Source organism: Nuphar pumila, chromosome 10 (assembly GCF_984573655.1).
Source record: "Nuphar pumila chromosome 10, dmNupPumi1.hap1.1, whole genome shotgun sequence".
NCBI classification, from domain to species: domain Eukaryota; kingdom Viridiplantae; phylum Streptophyta; class Magnoliopsida; order Nymphaeales; family Nymphaeaceae; genus Nuphar; species Nuphar pumila.
Genome location: NC_143258.1, coordinates 6,570,988 through 6,591,457, shown reverse-complemented (window position 1 = coordinate 6,591,457; position 20,470 = coordinate 6,570,988). Strand labels below are relative to the sequence as shown.

At 42.3% G+C, this 20,470-nt stretch overlaps 1 protein-coding gene across 1 annotated transcript in view; it reads right to left on the bottom strand.

The window, feature by feature from the left end:
• Nucleotides 1-551: 551 nt before the first annotated feature.
• The window catches only part of LOC149823389 (arginine biosynthesis bifunctional protein ArgJ, chloroplastic-like), a 34,983-nt gene continuing 15,064 nt past the window's right edge, over nt 552-20,470 (bottom strand). Inside the window, exons 12-17 of the mRNA XM_090018810.1 lie at nt 15,288-15,410; nt 7,203-7,265; nt 1,739-1,816; nt 1,503-1,648; nt 1,292-1,362; nt 552-911 (exon numbers count right to left, since the gene is read on the bottom strand). Coding sequence (XP_089874936.1) covers nt 829-911; nt 1,292-1,362; nt 1,503-1,648; nt 1,739-1,816; nt 7,203-7,265; nt 15,288-15,410 — 564 coding nt within the window. The 3' untranslated portion in view covers nt 552-828. The remainder of the gene's footprint in view (nt 912-1,291; nt 1,363-1,502; nt 1,649-1,738; nt 1,817-7,202; nt 7,266-15,287; nt 15,411-20,470) is intronic.

Below are 20,470 nucleotides of genomic sequence, written 5' to 3'. Positions count from 1 at the left end.
TGCTGCATGGCAAAAGCAGCACAAGGAACCGAGGGGCTTTAACTTCCTAGGGGCAGCCAGGCAGTCTGTAGGTGGGCTCCATTCTTTATTGGGCCAGGGCTTCCCCTCAGTTAAATATCAGAACAATTGTCATGCAGAGATAGTTTATTGAAAATTGTGTTGCAAAAAATGTGGTTATATCGTTTTTGTTTCAAATTAAGAGTGCTGAAATGCTTTTAAAGAGTATAATGCACATAAGAGAAAATTCTCATAAAAAATTTAGTTAAATTTTGCTAAACATGCCATAACAAAACTTTATTTTTGCTTAAATTTTGTATAGTTAAATCACTTTTGATGTTTACCCCTTTGTTAAGAGGGACCGGCATTATAAGAGCGTAGTTACGAATATTGGCAAAAACTAAACTAGCTTGATTATAGTCCCCATTTTTAATGAACTTACAGGGGCCAACTAGCATAAGAGCGTAGTCATAAATATCTACAAAAAAAAAAGATTAGCTTAATTATATTCACCATTTTTAATGAAATTAAGTCCCACGAGAGAGAGAGAGAGAGAGAGAGAGAGAGAGAGAGAGAGAGAGTTGCCATTCATCTGGGTAGAGCCACATAGCCGTTTGTCACAGAATGCGTGTCCATTTTTCATTATTGAGCTACACAATCGGGTGGCTCAAAGCTTACAAGAAGAAAGGATAGTGCTCATATCAAAAAGGAAAAAAAAAAGAGTTGGTGGACACTGTGATCTGAAAATGCTTTTCCGTTTTCAATGCATGTAATTTGCCACCTTGCTATGAAATCTCGTTCAGAATTTTCCCAAGTCCTTCCCTGTCAGCTTCATGTTGTGTACTTGGAATTTATTTTAACGTAATCGTAGCTGAGGTCGCAGCCCCACGCTCGACCACTGCCTTGACCTTTTCCTGTAACCGCCGGCATAAAAATTATAATACTACATAAAAATTAACAGATCCATGCCTGTACATACTGTTTGTTTATTTCTCTTTTAGGGCCAGTTTGCTTCATTTCCATGGAAGGTCCGAAGGGGGCACAGAGTTTCTAAAAACTTCTGCCAGCTTAGCTTTCTCATGAAAGTTCTTTCATATGGGGAAGGTAAGAAGGGATTTTCACATAAAAAGAAGTGGGAAACACTGAGGCCCACACTTGCCAGCATGGTGCTTTCCCATCTGTTTGCTTGGGTGTTTGTTTCACCCTAGGCGGGAAACACCTGCCAGACTAGCATTTTCCTATGACAATCATCAGAAGCAAACAAGCTCAGGACTGTATTTTCTACAAGACATACCAATGGATATGTGAATATGAACTGTTCCATGTATGTCCCCTGCGTGCTTAAGGTATGCACTAGCGGATGCCCTGGAAGAAGATCAATTTGATTGTTAGGAAGCATGAAAACTATTGAATTTAGTAGCAAATAGGTACTTTTATGACGACCAGGAGATGAACACGAGAAGTACGATTCAGGCTTGGTATTCACAGCTGGTATTTTAATATACCTGTCAAATGGCAGAGGCTGTCCTCCGTCCATCAGCAGAATTTCTCCCAGAGATATACGAAGCTCATAGGGGTTGAACAGGATCCCAGAATAGCCTACCGCACAAGCAATACGTCCCCAGTTTGGATCTCTCCCATATACTGCTGCCTGAGCAAAACAAATGCAGTACAAAGATAGAGCCTTAGAGACAGCTAGAAGAATCCTTCACAAAGTTGTTTCAAACATAAAGGCTCATACCTTAACAAGGGAGGAAGATGATACTGAGCGTGCTATCTTTGACGCATCAACTTCACTTTTGGCACCAGTTACAGTAACCTGTAAATGTACTTGTTAGTATGCACATCTTTAAGAAATTTAACAAAATGAACACATCACATAAAATCAGAGAAGGCTATGGATTATGCATTGCTGATGGAAGCTCGTATTTTCTGTATGTTCCTGTATGAATGACAAGGGTGGATGCGTACAGGAAGTGAAAACGTATACATTTTGACATACCATATTTTGGTGAAGGCCTTCTTTCCAAACAATCAGAAGTCACAATTGTAGTATAAGATTCCTAAAATTATTCCCTGCTTAGAGTTTATTTTTCTAACTTGATCTTACAAAACTTAGAAGCTCTTTATTAGTGTTCTAACTTTCTGCGGATAAATGTCTGTAAAGTTTGCCTCTATATGCAGTCATAGAGTTTTGTAGGTAATTACTGGAAGTAGCTTGAAGAAAATAAAACTGCAAAGTTACCAAGCTTTCGGAATGGGCCATGCACAGTGTGGAGCTCTACCGAGTGGAAAATGCATAGAGTGTAGAAACGCGCGGTGTGTGATTTCTTGATCGGTGACGTGCGGTGGTAGCATGGCACGTGATAGGCAACGATATCGTCGTTAGTGCATCGTTGTGTGATGACACATATGTGGAGCGTTGTTTGGTTAAGCAGTACCAACGGATCAGATGATGTTGCCTTTGGAGATTTGGTTAAGGACCACTCGGCTTGCAGGATGTCCAATGCGTTTGCCAGCGGTTGGACGCACGGGGGTGCGTGTGGGTTAGGGCTAATTCCCCAAGAAATCAACTTAGGTGATTTCAACCGAGTACGGTGACTCAGAGCTAGGCGAGAGAATGCCTAGGCGTCGGCGAATGAGTCTAGGTGGTGCTCTTCGCTATGGTATTCAATCATCAACTGGTCTTCGGACTGGGGGCCGCAAGGTCTTGTTCCTTCAGTGGCAAGGTTTTGCTTTAGCGTGCGCATGGAGTCGTAATACGCTACATGACATGCAAAGCTAAGACAAGTTTGTGCCCCTTTTCGGAAGTGATAACTGGTATGGGACGACTATGCACTAAGTGAAACGGACTAGACATAATACATATTTGAAAATGCGCTTGATCAACTTCCGCTAGGCAGCTGCGCATGAGGTGGTGCACAGGGCCAATGAAAATGATTCAGCACATGAAAATGTGTTGGTATGCGGCCTTTGACTGTTAGGCTGGCCAGATTGGGCAGTTTGGCGCATCGCGGGTTTGCAAAACATTCTATACTCATAACAAATTAGTTGCAAGTGAGCGACTAGAAGGCTTGCAGCGGTAAGGAAGGACCGTCGCGCCGCACTGGCCTATGGAAGAAATAGGCTCATGACAAATTGGTATCAGAGCAGAAAGATTCACGGAGACTTTGTTGTTCATTGTATGCGGCATTGAAGAAGACAGAGATGGTTTATCTTGGTTATGCAAATTTGCGCAGCTGAAGTATTGTTGACCGAGCACAAAAGCAAGATGTCTGTAAGATGGTAATGTGACATCTTAACCATGGTAATCAGAAGTGCAAGGTTGATGTTCAGTTGGCTAAGAGAACGTAGATAAGCTAAAGATTCCTACCAGTTGTGCGTTAAGCTCGAGGGTGAAGCGTGACGTTTGCCTCGTGCATGCAGAGAATGAACGTTGAATTCGGCTGGATGAATTTGCACATTTGGGTAAGAGAGACTCAACTAAACTTCTATATTCTCTCTCAAGATTGTGGGTTAGCGGAGTGCTCATGTTGAGTAGAATGCTCATTGTTTTGGTCCCTTGAGTTAGCAGTTCCACTGTGGATTGTGTGTGCGAAAAAAGTTGTTCGTAGCTCGTCGGTTTGGTTCCTACAAAAACGTTTTGCTGACTCCAGGAGAGAGTTACGTGTTGACTCTAGATGAGAGTTGCAGTGTTGGGCCAAGGTGCCTTTGTGAGAACGAGTGCCCAGAAAAATACTTTGAAGGACCGCTTTGGGGTGATACGCAAGAAGGCGTCCCCCCCCCCCCACTTGAAGACTAGTTTGGACCGTTGGAAAACCGCAAGTTGGTGCCTTAAGGGAGTTGATATCCCTGCGACACGCGTAGGTGGTTGTTCTTCTCTACGAGGACTACGAAAGGCTTGGAATTTCCCTTGTTGGGGTTGGAAGACACCCTAACCATGAGCATAAAGACGACAAGTTTGTCGTGTGGCGAGGATGACCCGCTTGTGTATGCGACTGTATTGGGGTCCCATGAGAAAATAATGCTCAATGTTGATGGAACGAAAGACCGTTGTCTAAGTGATTGGAGGCGCGTTAAGGAATGAAACTTGGCGTGTTAAAGGTTGCGACGATAGTGGATGAAAATCAGAACAAGTTGAGTAGGACGAAGAAAAAAAGTAGACCAAAGATAAGTACAAAGGAAAACTGGCATATCAGTCAAGACTGTGTTCTTACCTGTACCGGCATTGTCGATGACGACAATGGTTTGGGTGGGGGAAAATATTCCAGACCGAGCTTTCGGAATGGGGCATGCGCAGTGCGGAGCTCTACCGAGTGAAAAATACATCGAGTGTAGAAACACATGATATGCGTTGGCTTGATCGGTGACGTGCGATGGTAGCATGACACACGATAGGCAATGGTATCGTCGTTAGTGCATCGCTGTGTGGCGGCACAGACGTGGAGCGTTGTTTAGTTAAGCAATGACAATGGATCAGAGGATGTTGCCTTTGGAGATTTGGTTAAGGACCTCTCGTCTTGCAGGATGTCCCACGCGTAGCGGTTAGATGCACGGGGGTACGTGTGGGTTAGGGCTAATTCTCCCAAGAATTACCTTAGGTGATTCCAACTGTGGTGACTCGGGGCTAGGCGAGAGAATGCCTAGGCGCCGACGAATGAGTCTAGGTGGTGCTCTTCGCTATGGTGTTCAATCATCAACTGGTCTTCGGATTGGGGGTCGCAAGGTTTTGTTCCTTCAGTGGCGAGGTTTTGCTGTAGCGTGCGCACGGAGTCACAATACGCTATATGGCACGCAAGGCTAAGGCAAGTTTGTGCCCCTTTTCGAAAGTGATAGTTGGTATGGGATGACTATGTATTAAGTAGCATAGTCCAAATAGAATACACATTTGAAAATGTGCTTGATCAGCATCCGCTAGGCAGCTACGCACGAGGTGGTGCGTAGGGCCAATGAAAATGATTCAATACGTGGAAAGGTGTTGGTATGCGGCCTTTGGCCATTAGGCTAGTCAGATTGGGCAGTTTAGCGCTTCACGGGTTTGCGAGGACAAATTAGTTGCAAGTGAGCTACTGGAAGGCTTGTAGCGGTAAGGAAAGACCGTCGCGCCGCACTGGCCTATGGAAGAAATAGGCCCGTGAAAGAGTAGCTGCTTGGGTTATACAACTGAATGACATGGTTGTAGCCTTCTGGTCTGTTTCTTGATTTAATTAGATCTTCATATGATTATTGTTTCAGGAAATTATCTTCTATGTGGAACAAGTTAGAGAAAAATCTAAAAATATATAATCGGAGAATTACAAATTTCAATTTACCATTTGGTAAAAATCAATAGAGTGCAAACTTCAGCAGGAAAATGGACATATAGTTGCTACAATCATTTATATGTGCAATCTAGTTGAGATATGATGATGCCAGTTGTTTTGACTCAATTTGATGTCATAGATGTGTTCAGCATACTCGATTTAGTAGGAATCAACCCTTAGACCATGTTTTCTTGATTGAAAAAACATGTTTCTTGAGTCGGGAAGATTTCATGCATTTACAGACATTGATTATTCAACCACCGGAAAACCTGCCCCTGTGTCAGAATCCGGCGATTCAGATGCGATCCCCACTAAATGGAGCATGTAGATCACATCCATGGGGCCAGTTCTACTTTAAGGTAAAAAAAAGCATTTGCTAAGTCGTTTGTACATTCAAATGATTGTAGCAAATATATATCTAGGAAAAATACTTGATTCTTTACACAAGAAAAACCCTTGTAACAACAATATCAATCCCAGAACACAGCATAAGCTCCCTTAGATCTTTGGATTTCATTCCAAAGGAGCAGGCAGATTACTCACCCTATGTAAGCAACCATGCACTTCACTGTACTGAATGTCAGCTAAAAGTACCATATAGGTTACCATGGGGTGCTCCACTTGTTTGATAGGCGCAGTTAGTTCATGTCACCATGTGATGGGACGTTGCAAGTTTGAAACCTACTGGTATGTTGGTGATTATACAACTGTTGTAAAAGGAGGGGGGCTTAATTCCCCCACAGTCCTGTTATGGAAAACAAGACTACCATATAGGTTCCACCTCCTTGGATATTCCAGATGATGTACCAGATACGATAGAAATTGCTAGACAGCATACCAACTGTTTCAGCCATTGAATATGCACCACATCAAACTACTCTTGAAGCTGCAACAATTCCTGGATCTCAGTTGAACGGTTTGACTCAGCTGATCACAGAGGCAGAAAAAATTGTGAGAAAGACAAAAATGATTGAAGTTTGGTCACTTTCGATTGGAGAGATCTAAATAGTTGGAGAAGTTGAGAGAAAGCCAGAAACTACAAGAAGATTTGCATATAGCTAGATCCTGGGATAAAAGGGGAGTTGGCAAAGAACGATTGAAGATGCCACAGTAGATTGGAGTATCTGCTTTCGGAAAGGTATATTCCAGAAAAAGGTATCTTCATATCTGAGAGCAATCTCGGTAATTTTGGATGGACTGACCTCAAGCCTAGTCCAGCTTAGTCTAGTCTACCCTAGGATAGATAAGTCAATTTTGGGTTTGGATTGCATCTAGGATCCATTTTGTAATTCGGTCTGGATCAGGGATCTAGTTTTGTAATGGGTTGGTTTTGGTTCAGATAGGTAGGAACCGGATCAGATCTAAATCTCAACAGACTTTGGACCATAGTCACAAATATACAGATCAATATCCCACACCCCTTAACTAATCTATGGCACGCAAATTTGGAAGGACTATATCTACTTGGAACATCAGGACTCACATGCCTAATTACATCCAGCCAATCCGCATTTCTTATCATTTTACTATCCACAGAAATCAAAAGGCTTTTAAGATGATGCAATGGACAAATTTTTTCTGCCATAAAAGTGAAAATTGGGAACTACCAGACGTACCCCTAGTTTTTTTCAGATGTTATTATTGGCTCTTGATATTTCATGGGTACCGTCAAAACAAAAGTACTCATAACAAACAAGAAAAATGAGTGATGCACATTATGAACATTCAATGATGCCGTCACATGTTAGTGGATGAAGAAGTCAAATTTCTCATGTAAAATTTATTCCTAATAATATTAGAAAGGAAAATCATAATCAGTTATACTTATTCTACTAGATTCTACTTGTCAAATTGCACAAATCTTAGAAAAGATATATCAAACAATGAAGAAAATGAACAAACCTCAATCAAGCATGTTGCACCTTCACCATCTGATGCAATTGATTTCGCTAGTCCTTGCATAACCTTAAAGAAGAGAAGAGGAAACAATGAGGTCTGATCAAAATCCAGATGCATCCATATATAATTGCAATACCCCCAATGGATTATTTTCTCCACAAGAAAATTATATCAACTATTAATCTAAATAAATAGATATTAAAAAGATACATGCTTATCATTAAAGAAACCAAGAAAGCTAATTTTTTCTTCCTTAAAGGTATTTATCTTTTTCATCACAAGGAAACAAATATGAGATTTGATCAATAGACCGAAATATGGTGCCTAGACAAATTTGCAATTCTGGTTACCAGTATTAACGATACTATTTTTATAGCAGAACTTTCTTTGGTTCAACCTAAGCAATAATTGATGCAGCGAGGGGATCGGCGTCGATGCACTTGATTGCGAAAGACGATGGCACGACTCTCACGGTCGTGCAATGTGCAGAAGATAAGAAAAATGTCCACTGAAAATGATGGCACTTGCTTTTATTTCAATATGATTCTCAATCGAACAATAGGGTGAACATAAACAAAATAAGACAAGCAATAGAAAAAAGAATAAAAGAAAACCCAAAGAAAAACTGCTGACAGACAAAAAAGAAAAAGAAGGCTGCTGCAATATTCCAGACCCCCCTCACGCAACCCTAGAAGAGGGTTTTTAAAGCCTGCTAGTGGACCCGGGTCTGATCCTGGACCCGAGACGTCTTCACTCTGCAGATAGATCTGGGATGATCCGAGCCTTCCCTCGTCTGGAGTAGGTGTGCAGGGTTACGTCCCTGCATCGGGTCACCTTACCTACGATCGGATCCAGCTCCTGGGTCCAATCGTCCATCCCCTGTGGGTCGAGTTCCCTGGCCGTGCCTGGGTCACGCGAGACAGGCCCGATCTGGTCCTGCTCTGCATCATTCTCCCCTGGTTGGAAAGAAGTCGGCTCTGACGACTTGTTGTCTCCACAGTAGGGGTGGCAATTTCTGACCCGACCCGCCAACCCGCCTCTTAGGCGGGTTCGGGTTGGGCTTAAGCCAACCCGTTTAATAAACGGGTCAACCCGCGTAACCCGTTTATTAAACAGGTCGGGTTCGGGTTGGGGGTATGCCAACCCGCCAACCTGCCAACCCGTCTGCCAACCCGCCAACCCGACCCGCCAACCTGACCCTCGAACCTGAAAACCCGTTTACCCGACCCAACCCATTTATTAAATGGGTTGGCGGGTCGTGTCGGGTTACCTGTTTATTAAACGGGTCGGGTTCGTGTTTGCCACAGCCGACCCGTTTAATAAACGGGTCGGGTTCGGGTTGAGGTATGCTGACCCGCCAACTCGCCAACCCGACCCTATTGCCACCCCTACTCCACAGTAAGCATATAGATCAGACACATTGAAGATAGGCGAGATATGCCAATCTTCAGGCAGTTTAAGGAGATAGACATTTGGACCTAATCGCCGGAGGATCTTGAAGAGGCTATATTTCCTAGGACTCAATTTACTATAAGTACCCACTGGGAAACGCTTTGGACGCAGGTAAACCCATACTAACTGACCAACTTGAAATTAAACATCACGACGACCCTGGTCTACGAAAGCTTTGTAGGCTTCGTAGCTTTCAACAAGTTTGGCGCGGACCTGTCTGTGGATATCACGCATGTACTCAACGACATCAAATGCGTCTGGGGCTGGGTCCGGAAATCTACGACATGGGTTGGCGACCGCCCATAACTACTTGAAAATGAGACTTACCCGTGGACCGGTTGATGGAACTGTTAAATGTGAACTCGGCTTGCGGCAAGACTAGATCCCATGTTTTGACATTCTCCCCAACTAGACTCCTTAGCAAGTTCCCTAAGGTGCGGTTCACAACTTCAGTTTGGCCATCGGTTTGTGGGTGGTATGCACTGCTGAACTGGAGCTTGGTTTTCAATAAGGCCCATAACAATTTTCAAAAATGGCTCATAAAGCGTGTGTCACGATCTGAGGTGATCGTGTGGGGCAAACCATGAAAACGGGCCACATCCTTGAAGTAGTACGAGGCTACTAACGAGGTGTCGGTGGTTCGTTTACACGGAACAAAGATAGCCATCTTGGAAAATCGGTCAACCACAACTAAGATGGAATCAAAACGATGCGCGGTTCTGGGAAGACCCACAATGAAATCCATGGACACATGTTCCCAGGGCCGCTCAGGGATAGGCAACGGAGTATACAAACCACTATTCTGACGTCGACCCTTGGATACTTGATATACTTGACAACTTTGAACAAATCTGACAACATCTTTGCGCATTTTGGGCCAAAAGTAGCGTTCATCTAACAGAGCGAACGTCTTATCATGTCCAAAATGCCCAGCTAGTCCCCCTTCATGTAACTCGGAAATCAATTGAAGTCTAAGAGAGAAGGCATACACACGTAACTTATTACCTCGAAAGAGATAACTGTTATGTATACTGAACTGTGGGTCAGCTGTGCTATCAGGGGAGAGGCACCTTTCCCAGACCTGCTGGAAATCAGGGTCCGTTGGGTACAACTCTTTGCACTGCTCGAACCCAATGACCTGCACTGACATAGTCATCAAAAGACTATTCTTCCTGCTAAGTGTGTCAGCTACCTTGTTCAGAGTACCTGATTGATGGCGAATAGTAAAGGTGTACTCTTGCAAGAAGCTGACCCACTTGGCATGTCTAGCACTCAACTTCTTTTGACTATTCAAATACTTCAACACCTCATGATCCGTGTACAAGACGAACTCCTTATAAATGAGATAATGCCTCCAATAACGAAGGGCTTGTACCACGACATAAAACTCAACATCATAAGTGGAGTACTGACACCTAGCTTGAGTTAGCTTTTCACTAAAGAAAGCAATGGGCCTGCGGTTCTGACTCAGGACTGCACCAATTCTCATTTTAGAGGCATCACACTCAACCTCAAAGACAACGCTAAAATCAGGAAGGGCTAAGACGAGGGCACTAGTAATTTTCTCTTTGATGAGCGTGAAGGCCTTTCCCGCGGCAGACGTCCAATGGAAACTAGTACCCCTTAGGCACTCCGTGATAGGGGCCATGAGGGTGCTGAAGTTTCTCACAAACCGACGATAGAAAGTGGCTAACCCGTGGAAACTACGGATCTCTCCTATAGTCTTTAGGGTAGGCCATTCTACCATCGCACAGACTTTAGCGGGATCCACCTTAATTCCACCAGACGACACAATAAAACCCCAAAACACAACACTTGACGTCATAAACTCACACTTTATGGCATTGACATACAACTTTTCCCTCCTTAAAATCTCTAAGACCTGACGCAAATGACTCAAATGATCAGACAAAGACGAGCTATAAATCAAAATGTCATCAAAATAGACAACAACAAACTTTCCTATACAAGGACGCAATACTTGGGTCATCGTGTTCATAAAAGTACTCGGGGCATTTGATAACCCAAATAGCATTACTAACCACTCATACAATCCATCACGTGTCTTGAATGTCGTTTTTCATTCATCCCCCTCTCGGATACGGATTTGGTGGTACCCACTTTTTAAATCAATTTTGGAGAAAATAGAGGCACCAACCAACATATCAAACATATCATCCAAACGAGGAATGAGAAAACGGTATTTGAGAGTGATGTGATTGATTGTTCGACTATCAACGCACATGCGCATGGACCCATCTTTCTTAGGGGTGAACAGGGCGGTTACGACACAAGAGCTCACACTCTCACGAATAAACCCCTTTTGCAGTAACTCCTGAACCTGCCTCAACAACTCGGCATGCTCGGATGGGTTCATGCGATACGCGGGGAGGTTAGGGAGACTCGATCCCAGGACAAAGTCAATGACGTGTTAAACCACACTCATCGAAGGTAGACTATCAGGAAGGTCATCTGAGATAATGTCGCGAAACTCCTCAATAAGGGAGGCGATGTCCGCGAAAACGGACAACGACGTACTCATCAATGCCTTAGCCACCAGGGCATAGCAATAACCACCCTCCCGATAATGGCTCAAGAAAGACCGGTAAGATAGGCCCACGAGCCAGAGAACTCGCTCATGCTTATCCACAATGGAAAAACCGGTCTCCTTGATAGGGAGAAGGACTATCTTATGACCCTTAAAAATAAAGGAGTACGTGTTCCTACGGCCATTGTGAATGGTCTTGCGATCAAACTGCAAGGGATGACCCAAAAGAATGTGACACACACTCATAGGGGCTACATCACACCACACTTCATCGTGGTAATGCTCCCCCATGGAGAACCGAACTAAACAACGCTGAGTGATGTGAACCTCGTTCCCTTTCCTGAACCATGCCATCTTGTATGGTTGGGATAATTTCTCCGTTTTCAGGTTCAAGTTGGACACGACACTCTCGGACACCATATTCTCACACGCATCAGTGTCGATAATAACATCACACGCATGACCCTCACAGTTGCACCAGGTTCTAAAAATATTATTCTGCAACCATTTTGCAGGGGTCGACTCTCGGGGTGCGGTCAAAACATGACGGATGGACAATAAATTTTCGATGTTACCGTCGAACTCTACGACTTCCCTCTCTTCCTCTTCCTTAACCAATGACTCACCCACACTCACTATCAGATGCTGACTTAACAATACCCTCGACTAGATGGGCGTTCTTGTTCACGGTGGGGCACTTGGACGCGACATGTCCTAACTCCCGACACCTAAAACAACGGATGGTAGACTCACTAGGTTTGGCTTTGGATCTGGTATTGTATGCGGGTCCGGATTGGTCGGGTTTGCTAGGGTCTATTCTAGGGGTGGACTTTGAGTCTTTCTTCCTAGGGGAGGTCGTTCCCATGGTTGGGAAACTCGACTTGGGTCGACTGAACTGGTCACTACGGGAGGTTCTATATTCCTGCCTCCTTTTCAAATTTTCCTCCACATTCATGATATAACTGCTTGCCTAATCCAAGGACTCGACTGTGACACAACTGAAATCATCAGAAATAGCAGGACGGAGACGGAAAATATACCTCGCAACCTGCTGGCTGGCGATCTCCTCGATCTGCACTCGCAGGGATAGACGATGGAACTCAGCAGTGTACTCCGCCACAGTACGGGTGCCTTGACGTAGGGTCAAGTACTCCTTGTAGGCTCTCTCAGCATGATCTGACGGCATGAACTTGGACTGCATCAACCTCTGCATCTCCTCTCATGTCTGTATGCGCTCTAGTCCCTGCCGCTCTCTCAACTCACCATGTCTGCGCTAGGCCTCTCAACCGAGTGGACGCTAGAGAGACACGACGGTGCTCAGCAACAGTGTGGTAGTCGAAGAAGAACTGTACGGCATAGGACCAGTCAAAGAACTGCTCTGCATCGAATCTCCCTGCGAACTCCGGAAGATCTAACTTCACCCCGTATGTGGAGGGGTGCTCTGGTGCTCTCTGTTGACGGGTCTCCACCATTCCTGCGGGGTACTCGTTCCAAAAAGCGTCATCATCCATCACGATCTCATCTCCTTCTCCATGGTATTGCTCGCCTGGTAACTGATGGTGATGAACTCCCACGACGTGTGGTCGGCGCTCAGGTCGCGTCGGTCCCTGCTGAATCTGCATAGCTGCTGCTGGAATTGGCTTCGGTCTGGCCCCCCACGTGAGTGAGAACCATCTGTGGCCGACGTTGAGGCACCGGTACGACAAGAGGTCCAACTAAAGGTGGAAGGGCTGGTCGGATCTCGGGTTCTAGGTGGGTAGGAACATGATAATATGGGTTTGGGTGGAGGTAGTGGGTCGGGTATAGTGCGGGGTTCTGGATCGGGGATAGGTTAACGGGTTGGGTCTGGTACGGGTATTGTGTTTGGTTGGTGTAGTATTGGGATGACTCACCTGATTGGATTTGGATCGGGTCAAGTCCTAAACTATTCGTCAGACCTAGTATGGGGTAGGTGGGATCATGGATCAAGTTGTGGTGTGAGAAGGCCTGGTTTGAACTTGATCCACAACAAGATGGGTCTGGTTTTGACCCGACTCAAATTCAAACTGGAGCTCCGTCCGGGTCCGATATGGGTTTGAGTCGGCATTGGATCTATTTTGGGGATCAAAAGTAGTGGGTTGGGCCTGTTTCAGGACGAACCGTGAACCGAACCCAACTGGGTAGGTCAGGTATGGGGTTTCGAGGCTCGGACCCGCTCCCGGGGACCCAAAGGATGGTCCCCGGGACCCGGGTCCTACTAGTCTCGGCTCCTAGTCGGACCCTGTCGGGTTCGGTCCGATCCACAGAGGATCACCCCCCTTTGCTCGCTGGTGGGCTGCGACAAAGCAATTAAACATTATCAGTGATATTCTCCACTTATTTTTCCTAATATGTGATGATAGAATTGACCAATTAGACATATGCTAGATACAAAGATGAAAACTGCTACTTGTTTAATTCTAAAGGGGCTAATGGATGACAATGTTTTTCATGTCAACCTGGTTTACAGCTAAAAACTAGGTTTAGACGTTGTTTGGTTTCCTAACCTGGGTTCCAAGAAACCCAGAGTTTAGGGCCATTTTGAAAATTCTGGAGAGGCTAGGTTTTTCATGCGGCAAACCCCATTTATCAGGGTTGACCCTCACACCCCTTCCCCTTCCTTGTGTCTTTCCTAACCCTATTCCACCTCTTTCACACCTAACCACCATCTAACCATTTTAACGGCCAAACTGTGGTTGGATATGTCATCCAAATCAGACAACACCTTCCCATGGTTTAAGACCAACAAATGAAAAATTGATTTTCTTCTCGTACCCACCCTTATTTGTCTCCACCTTCCCCTTTTTCAGACCCGACTGCCAGTTGGACGATGGATAGATGGTGCCCTCCAAATTGGACAAACATCTCATTTTTCTGGCCGACTCTCTCTCTCTCTCTGTGGCAGGAAAAGGGTCACTAGCAGGCCCTTTTTCAAGCCGGTAACTGATTACTGCTTGCTTCGTCACAGTGTATGACGGCAGGTTTTATTGCAGAATATAGTTGGGAGTTTTCTTTTTGAAATGTTACGCCTCACATCATAAAGCATCTTGAATGTAGAGGTAGTCATCTTGTTAATTGATGCTTATTGTGTTTTCTTAGTGACGAAATGAGGACCTTCTTGTGTTTTTCCACTGTCAATGGGAATCTCTTTAATTTAGATTGGATACATGAGAATTTTTAACATTTTAACTCCCCATATCATTGATTAGCTTGTCTTCATTCTTGTTAGATCGATGCAAGTAAAAGGCAAGAAATGGTATAAGGGTAGGCTTTTTTGTTGTGGTGGATTTTATGGCTTCAAAGGAACAAGGAAATTTCTAGAAATGAAGAATATCATTGTTTCTTTTTTAATACTTACTAACAGTGAAAGGAAATCTGCAGTTGGGTGGCCATTGTTTGCCCAGGTATTGATTGCTCTTGGATTGGCTCATGTAGAGTTGGAGTTGGGTCCTTAATCTTTGGATTCACAGTTGGGTGATTTATTTTATGAGAGAGAGAGATTATATTAATTTTCATGAGAACTTAATTTGTTTACTTAAAAAATATTCTGTTGAGAAAATTTTGAAGCCCAGTTAATTGTCATCCGAACAGCAATGATGAGAAACTAGGTTAAACAGTTTGTTAACTGCTTGTATCTGAACAGTAAACCAAGTTTTCAGAGTTGTCAGAAACTAGGTTTTACTCCATATTTTTCTCATCACCAGGTTTTATCAAAATTAGGTTTCTCAACATGTCCTCCAAAGTCCAAACTACCCTTAAGTAAAATTCATTTTTTACCAGAGTGAAGTACCAAACAACAGATAAAGTTTAACATCAAAATCTATGAATTAGATGCACGAGTACATAATAGCATACTAGAAGTTGGGTGCAAAGGTAACTTGATCCTTATTGGTCCTTCATAACCATAACATGATCACTTTTTTCTAATTTTTTGCTAATTGATGCAAAATAAAGTTAACAAATTCTAACTAGAGAAGAATTACTTCTACATGATCAAGATTTGGATTATATTACTATGTTGAAATGACTGATTTGTACATAGGACTGTGATTTGGCAGGAGAAAACTGACCGTGTCAAGACAAGCTTGCAGTTGTCGAGCCTCCAAGATGTCCATCGAAGAAATTTCAGCTGATCCAGATATCCCGCTAGCTAGTGCAATTACACCATCGTTAGTACTTGTGTCACCATCTACCTGAAGCAATTCCATTCATTATAAGCAAGTCATCTCAACAAGAATAAAAAACAAACATGAAACATAGTATTAGCTCAATTGATCGATCATGTTGATATAGCTGGAGAGTTTATTTAAATGAATTGATCCCAAGACTAAAATTTGCAATGAACACAGTCACATATAATATAATTCTCAATTAGGGTTATTCTAGAGAGTTTTACTTGGAAAAATATTGGAAGTTTTAAAAAATATAAAAAAACAAAGAAAAATAAAATAGTTAATAATAGGTTTTATTAGTATTTACTTATAAAAATATAAGAAACAGTTAGAAAAGTTTTTGGAATATAAAAAAAGAAAGAAATAAAAAACATATAATAGTTAGAAAAGTTTTTTAAAATATAAAAAGCAAAAATGAAATAAATGAAAAGAAGTCGGCTTTCATATTTTGGGTCTGGATATGGGATCCAGATCCAATCCGTGTTCATTATTCACCGCATAATCATTAATGGTTAGATTGTAATTTAGATCTGTTGTAAAAGGGTATTTTGGTACCCTAATCCTTGACAAGAAGTGTTTTCCCTTGTTACGGGTCACGGATCTGGAGATCCAGACCCGTGACATTAACTTCTCATTAATGGCATTGTGTAATTTACTTTATTGTAATGAGGGTACTTTAGTACCCTAATCTTTGTAATAGCATGTTAATATAAATGAGTTTACAAAGCAGCCGACCCTAAGATAAGAGGGTATCGGTTTTTCTCCAGCTTCTCTCTCCCTTTCTCTCTCTCTCTCTGTTTCTCAGCTCTCACGCGTGGAACGACTTGAATATTGAAAATCTAGCATGGTATCAGAGCCACGCTTCAACTGAAACTGGAATCGATCTCAAAGGTACCTCTGAAAGATCTATCTCTTCTCGATTTTCTCTTCTAAGTCAAGAATTTTTTTTTCTGTTTTCCCAATCTCGTCTGAATCCTTTTTCCCTGTTTACCCATTTCCTCCTCTTTTCTTCTCGATCAGATCTGAAATTATTCAGATCTGACGATAATCAGATCTGTCTATTTTTTTTTTTTCTGTCCCTTGAACTCGATCAGATCTAACGTTAATCAGATCTGATCAAACTCTCTTCTCTACCTAATCTGAGTTAACTCAGAGAGGACTGAGTAACTCAGCCCAAATTTTCGATCCCAAACCCTTTGCTGAATATACATTTTTTTTCTTCATTCTGTCATCAATATATCTTGTTTATCGTTTTGATCACAGCGTGATCTAATCACGCAATCGGGGCCCTATTTTGATCCAGCTACACCCTTGATCAGATCTGACCAAGCCGATCCAGCTACACCCTCATTTCTACCATTTTATCTCTTTTTAGCTTGAAAGCATTGCGTCAATACCGAGTGTGAATTCATATTCACAATTTTTTTTTTGTGATTTTCATATCCAATATTCAATTTCTTATGCAAATCAGAAATCTGATAGATATTCAATTTCTGTTTCAAATCAGAAATCTGATAGCCACTGATCTGAATTAGTTTCTGCAAAAAAAAAAAAAAAGGTTACAGAAACTGTAGACAGATTGTGCTGAACACACTCTTAATACTGTGAAACATGGATTCACTTCCTAGTTAGTTGGTCCTTTCTTCAAGTTTCCTCAGTGAACTCGTGTCTGAAAAATTAAACAATGGTAACTTCTTGACTTGGAAGAGGCAAATCATACCTTTCATTAGGAGTCAGGATCTTTCTGGACATCTGGATGGATCTATTTCAGTTCCTCCTGAGTTCATATCACGAGAAGAAAGGGACAACAAAGGGGAATCTACTACAGTATATGTTAGAAATCCTGAATTTGTAGCTTGGATGAAAAGAGACCAAGCGCTAGTTGCTTATATTACATCTACACTGTCACAAGAGGTACTTGTAGCCATTCCCGATGACTGCACTGCCATGCAACTTTGGAACAGACTTGTTCAGACATACTCACAGGTTTCTCAGGCCAGGATTATGTTTCTTAAAAGAGAATTTCAAATGTTAAGAAAGGATTCCATGACCATCATGGAATACTTGAACAAAATGAAGGTTATCACAGATCAACTAGCAGTTGTTGGAAGTACAGTAACTGATAAAGATTTGGTACAACAAACCCTCAGTGGATTGGGACACGACTATCATATGATTGTTACTTCCCTGTTATGTTTACCTGAGCTGCCCAACTTTGAAGATCTGCGTGCAAAATTGTTACAATATAAGATGAACCTAAAGGGATTTTCTAAAAAATCACCGATGCATACTGGAGCACAAGAAGTTCTTGCTACAGGGGTTACTTATGCACGAGGATGAGGAAGCTATGATATCAAGGGAAAAGGAGCACAAGGGGGAAGTGGTCAAGGAGGTCGTGGATTATTGCCTACACCCAACACATATACCAATCCACAAAGACAGAGGCCAATTCCTACCTGCTTTCTGTGTAATAAAAATGGGCATATCAAAGCTAATTGTTGGTTCAATCCCCTAAATAAAGGAAAATCAACACAAACTGAAGCAAAAAGAGGCACAGACAGTACAAGGACCAACGGAGAAGTAAATGAGTTATTGTTGTCAGCTTTAGCAGAATTGAATCTGAAACAAAATGAGCAAGGTACTTGGTACGTGGACAGGGGCGCAACGACTCACGTTATTGGTGATGCTGGTAAGCTCCTAAAACTTGTTCCTTACATTGGTAGAAGTAGTATAGTTACTGGAGATGGATCACATCACTCTGTCTCTCATATTGGAAACTCCATTATACCCTTGCCCGAATCTTCCATCAACCTTTCAAAAGTTCTTTATGCTCCTAATATCAAGAAAAACATCGTTTCAGTTTCTAAACTTGTTGATGATATCAAAGCCTCAGTTGAATTTACTCCCTCTTCTGTTCTTGTCAAGGATCTCTGCACGAAGGAGACGTTCGCTAGAGGAAAACGGCAAAGCAATATGTATGTCTTTCAAGAAGATCCTTCAACACATATTCGCTCTGCAGACCCAAACTTGAAGCTCCAATCATCGTTGCCTTCTGAAAATTCTACCTGTGTTTTCAGTATCTCTGAAATCAATAAGCCAAATCTTTGGCATGGTCGTCTAGGTCATTGCAGTAGTAGTTTCATTGAAAAGCTTGTTTCAAATAACCTCATTCCCAAGTCAAGTTTAGGAATAAATGTCAATGACAACAAATGTTCTAGTTGTCTCTTATGTAAGAGTCTATGTCACATGGGTGCGGGTGCGGGTGCGACACGGGTGCGGCGCAATTTCAAAAATTTTGGACACGGGGACTCGGCTATATATATATATATATATATATATATATATATATATATATATATATATATATATATAAGACTCGGTCAAAGTTGTGCCCATTAGGGGACAGGTGATGAGTTGTGAAGGCATTCTGTACACTTTCTTCATACAAGAATAATTCACTTTTGGGCACTTTCTTCATACACTGTAATAATTCACTTTCTTCGTACAGGAAAAAACCACAAAAACTTGAGTTGTGCCCATTCTGTACTTAAAACTTGAAAGTGTACAGGTTTTTTAGTTGTGATGGGTTTTTCTCCTTACAGCTGTAGCCCAGAAATTTTAAAAAAAAAAAATTCAAAAAAATTTTTTTTCCAAAAAATGGACCAAAATGACCCTGGGTGCGTTGACCACACCCAGGGTCGGGTTGACCGAGTCCGAGCCGCACCCGTGTCCGCACCCGTGTCGGTGCGTGTCGACGCGGGTGCGGCGACCTTGGAGCCGAGTCCGTGTGACATAGGTAAGAGTCATGTCTTACCATTTCATTCTATCAATAAAAGAGCTTCAAGACCTTTTGAGACTATCTGCTCTGATGTTTGGGGGCCTGCTCCAGTTGCTTCCATATCTGGAACTAGATATTATCTTTTATTTGTTGAGAGTTATTCTTGCTATTCTTGGATATTTTTCATGAAACACAAATCTGAGACTTTCAAGTTATTCCGAAACTTCCATTCCTTTGTCAAAAACCAATTTTCTGAAAACATCCTAAGTTTCCAATGTGACGGAGGAGGTGAATTTTCTTCCATTGACTTTACTAACTTTCTTCAAAGTAACGGGATAAGGAAAAAGGTGTCTTGCCCACACACACCTCAGCAGAATGAGATTGCTGAAAGGAAGAATCGCCATATTGTTGAGAGTGCGATGAGCATGATGCATGACAGTAGTCTTCCAATCACTTTATGGACAAAGGTTTTTCATTCTGCAGTTCATGTGATAAATCAATTGCCCATGACTATTTTGGAAAACAAGTCTCCTTACTTGTCTCTTTTTGGTGTACATCCCAACTACTATGATTTGCATGTGTTTGGTTGTTTATGCTATGTTCATGTTGACAGTTCAATGAGACATAAGTTTCAGGACAAGGCCCTGAAGTGCAGGTTTGTGGGTTATGCTGATGACTATAAAAGGTACAGGTGCTATGATCCGGTGAGTAAGCACATCAAAATATCAAGAAATGTCATCTTTGATGAATTGAATTTTGATTGTCGATGTACTAGTTCTTCAGAATCAAAACCTAAAGTTGAGGCTTATTATCCTTGGTTGAATTATGAACTTCTCTCAGGAGCTAGTGATGTTTACTCAAAATTGCACTCAAAAGGATAAGAAATCTGTATCTAATGATGAAATGATTGCCCATGAAAATACAGACCCAACTTTGAATCCAGAAAGGTATAAAGGCCTTGTCTATACTCGACGAGAAAGAGAGCTGCCCACCATAGTTAATTCAGACATGGACGCATCATCTACATCCAACATCGTTGATACTAGAAGATCCACACGTTCTCGCCATCCAATTGAAAGGTGGGTCAGTTATGAAAATTTCTCATTAGATTTTCAACTCTTTCTAACAGCCTTGAATAAAGAAGATGAACCCACAACGTTCTCTCAAGCATCAAATTCCAGAAGATGGATTGAAGCAATGAATGAGGAGATGGAAGCTCTACATGAATGTGGTATGTGGGATGTCGTATCAAGACCACCTGACAGAAACGTTGTTGGTTCGAAATGGGTGTACAAAATAAAGT